This window comes from Mus caroli, chromosome 1 (assembly GCF_900094665.2).
Source record: "Mus caroli chromosome 1, CAROLI_EIJ_v1.1, whole genome shotgun sequence".
Lineage (NCBI taxonomy): Eukaryota > Metazoa > Chordata > Mammalia > Rodentia > Muridae > Mus > Mus caroli.
In genome coordinates this window covers 108,933,938-108,937,311 of record NC_034570.1, presented here as the reverse complement: position 1 = coordinate 108,937,311, position 3,374 = coordinate 108,933,938, and the positions used below count along the sequence as shown (strand labels likewise).

Sequence of the window (3,374 nt, the reverse complement as noted above, 5' to 3'; positions counted from 1 at the left end):
ATACCTATCTAATATTATACTCTATATTCTAGCTGGAAAAAGAAGAAAATTAAAGTTGTACAAATAAGAAAAGAACAAATCAAGCTATCTCTATTTGTAGATGACGTCTCATTCTATAATAGTGCAGAAACTCAACTAAATACCTTCTAGAAATGACAGACAAAATTCATCACTGTGATTTTCACCTTTACCAAAACTATCTGAAATGAAATTCAAAACATAAACCTGAAACCCGAAACACGGAAAGAGTTGAAATAAATGATACACTATGCCCTATATTATATCTATGTCTACAGTAATATCTATATCCTCTATATTTACATCATTTATATCTTATTCTAAACCAATATAAGAACAGGTGAATGGTAGATAGATATAAGTACATAGAAATTTATTTATGTTATATAGATGATATAGATATGTATACATAAACATAGAGAAATAGGTAGATATATAATATATATGTGTGTGTATGTTTATATGTGTTTATATACATTGTTACATTGTTTAATTCACAGTTGTCAATTGTTAACCTTAGTTCTTGAAAAGGGTATCCTATTCACTAAATATATTCATAAGTTATATATGTATATATATATTTAAATATACATTATATATACATATATACAGTTACCTATCTAAGAAGCTCTCTATATACAAATGTATTGAATATATATATATATATATATATATATATATATATATATATACATACACACACACACACACAATATATATCTTTCTCTCATCTATCTATTAACTATCTACTTAAATTACCCTCTGAATAGAATTCCCTTTTTCATAAGAATTAAGGTCAACAATTGGCAAGTTCGAATTTATAAAGCTGAATAGCTTCAACAAAGCTAAACAATACCAAGCAAAGAGGAAATTCTTTAGAATAGGAGGGGATCTTTGTCAGCTCTGTGTCTGACAGAGGATTAAATGTCTAGAATACATAATAAAATCATAAATGAAATAAACAATGACCCATTCAAAAGCCCTAGAATCTCCGAAGATTTTGAAAAGTCATATTGCTTCAGTCATAAAAGCAAATATAACCAAAGCAATTGATTGGAAATGTTGCAGGGAAATGGGAAAATACATTCAGAGTTGCAAGATTTAAAACTAGCACAACTATGGAAATCAATGTGGAGAATTCTCAAAAAGTAACACATGACCTAGATGTGTACCACTCAATGGTACATGGACAAAGGACTCACTATCTTACTCCAGAGATACTTGCTCCACCCTGGTAATCACTGCTGTATTCACAAAAAAATATGTAATGCAAATACCCTAAGTATCCTGGTACTGTTTGCTTGAAATACAAAGTGGCAAACAGAGACTCAAGTACTAAATAGATTGTCATTTGCAATAAGTAAAAGGCCTTTCCCTTTTCCTCATACATTTCTGACCTCCTGGGATTTAAAAAAGGAGAGTGAGAATTCACTGGTGGGCAATGTGAAGAATACACTGTGCACATCAACATTTTGACCAGAAGAGAATTTGTAATCTTAAAGCTTCAACCTCTTCCCCACACATTGGGTCCACTTAGAATTTTGCCCTGGACCAGAAGCTATGTTCCTTGTAATACGAGTTATTTTATACATAAAACACACACACACACACACACACACACACACACACACACACACACCACACACACACTCAGGGAAACTCATGTTTCCTCTGCTTAACATATATACACTTCCCACTGTTGTCTTGGAATTTATCTAAAGCAATCCAATGTATTTTTTGTAACATGTTTCTGTTGGCATTATCAATCAGGAATGGGAAGATATGAATGAAATAAGTCCAGCATAAAATGGACACTAATTATACCAAGGCAATATTAATAGACAGTTGTCATATATTTATTGATAATTTAGTGACAAAGAAGGGATTAAAGATTAGAAATTACTGTATTAAAAGCTCAAAGACTAAGAACACAATAATCTACACAGAGAATATATCTCACAAATGCCAATAATGTCCCACATTAAAATATAAACATTATGAAACATGTTTGTGTTAGGATAATTATTAATATTATTATGGTTAAAATCCTTACATTTTGGAACACTGTTTCTTTAATTGATTTAAAAGCGAATCCTATACAACTATTAATCAATAATGTCAGATTCATGCTTGATGAAAGATTTTTTTCATAGTTTTGAAATAAGTACTTTATATGAATATAAGCACAATTTGTGGTAAAATGTTTCCAAATACTATCAAATATAGGGTTTCTTTATGCTAATTCTTTGGTAATAAGGTTTCAACATTGTTTAAATTCTGATAATTATTTTCTCATTTTAAGTACCATTACCTTATGAATGCTGGGACAATAATTTCCTATCAAGTTAGTGTCATTCATGGATCTATGTGCTCCAAGCTTTGAGATTGTATTAAAATAATTGCCATGTCCCTTATATTTGTAATGTTTCTCTGCAGTATGCGTTGTGTTGTGTTTGAAGGCATGATTTCCATGTCAAGGATTTGCCACATTGTTTACAATAGGAAGGTTTGTCTCTAGTATGAATTGTGAGCTGACATTCAAGATTTGAGGACAGGGAAAAAAGTATTTCCCACATTCACTTCACTTAAAATGTTGTTTCCAATATGGCTCCTTTGATGAACTTGGAAAGTAGAGGACCAGGTAAAAGATTTGCCACACATTTCACATTTGTAAGGTTTATCTTTTGTGGTTTCTGTAGTGAACATGAAGACTTGTGGAGTTAGTAAATGATATGCCACATTCATTTCCTTTGTAAGGTTTCTCTCCAATATGGATTCTGTGGTGAGATTTAAGATCTGAGTGTTATGTAAAGTATTTGCCACATTCCTTACATTTATGAGGTTTGCTCACTGTATGGATTCTTTGATGAACTTTAAGATCTGAGTTCTGGATAAACTCATTACATTTGTGAGGTTTCTCTCCCATATGGATTACGCAGTGAACTTTAAGTTTTGAGGATTGTGTAAAGGATTTGCCAAATTCATTGCATTTGTAAGGTTTCTCTCCTGTATGGATTCTTTGGTGAACTTTAAGCTCTGTGTTCCATGTAAAAAATTTGCCACATTCATTTTTAAGGCTTCTTTCTTCTGTGGATTCTGTAGTGAACCTGAAGTTTTGAGTTCTGTGTAAAAGATTTGTCACATTCATTACATTTGTAAGGTTTCTCTCCTGTATGGATTCTGTAGTGAATTTTAAGATTTGAAGATTGTGTAAAAGATTTGCCACATTCATTACATTTGTAAGGTTTCTCTCCTGTATGGATTCTGTAGTGAACTTTAAGGTCTGTGTTCCGTGTAAAAGATTTGCCACATTCATTACATTTGTACGGCTTCTCTCCTGTATGGATTCTGTAGTG

The 3,374-nt window shown here is 31.6% G+C and overlaps 1 protein-coding gene across 1 annotated transcript in view; it reads right to left on the bottom strand.

Annotated features, from left to right (window-relative positions):
- Positions 1-2,695: 2,695 nt before the first annotated feature.
- Positions 2,696-3,374, bottom strand: part of LOC110295948 (zinc finger protein 2-like) — a 2,991-nt gene continuing 2,312 nt past the window's right edge. Inside the window, 2 exon segments of the mRNA XM_021164367.1 lie at positions 2,696-3,092; positions 3,094-3,373. Of these exon segments, the coding sequence (XP_021020026.1) occupies positions 2,696-3,092; positions 3,094-3,373 (677 nt within the window).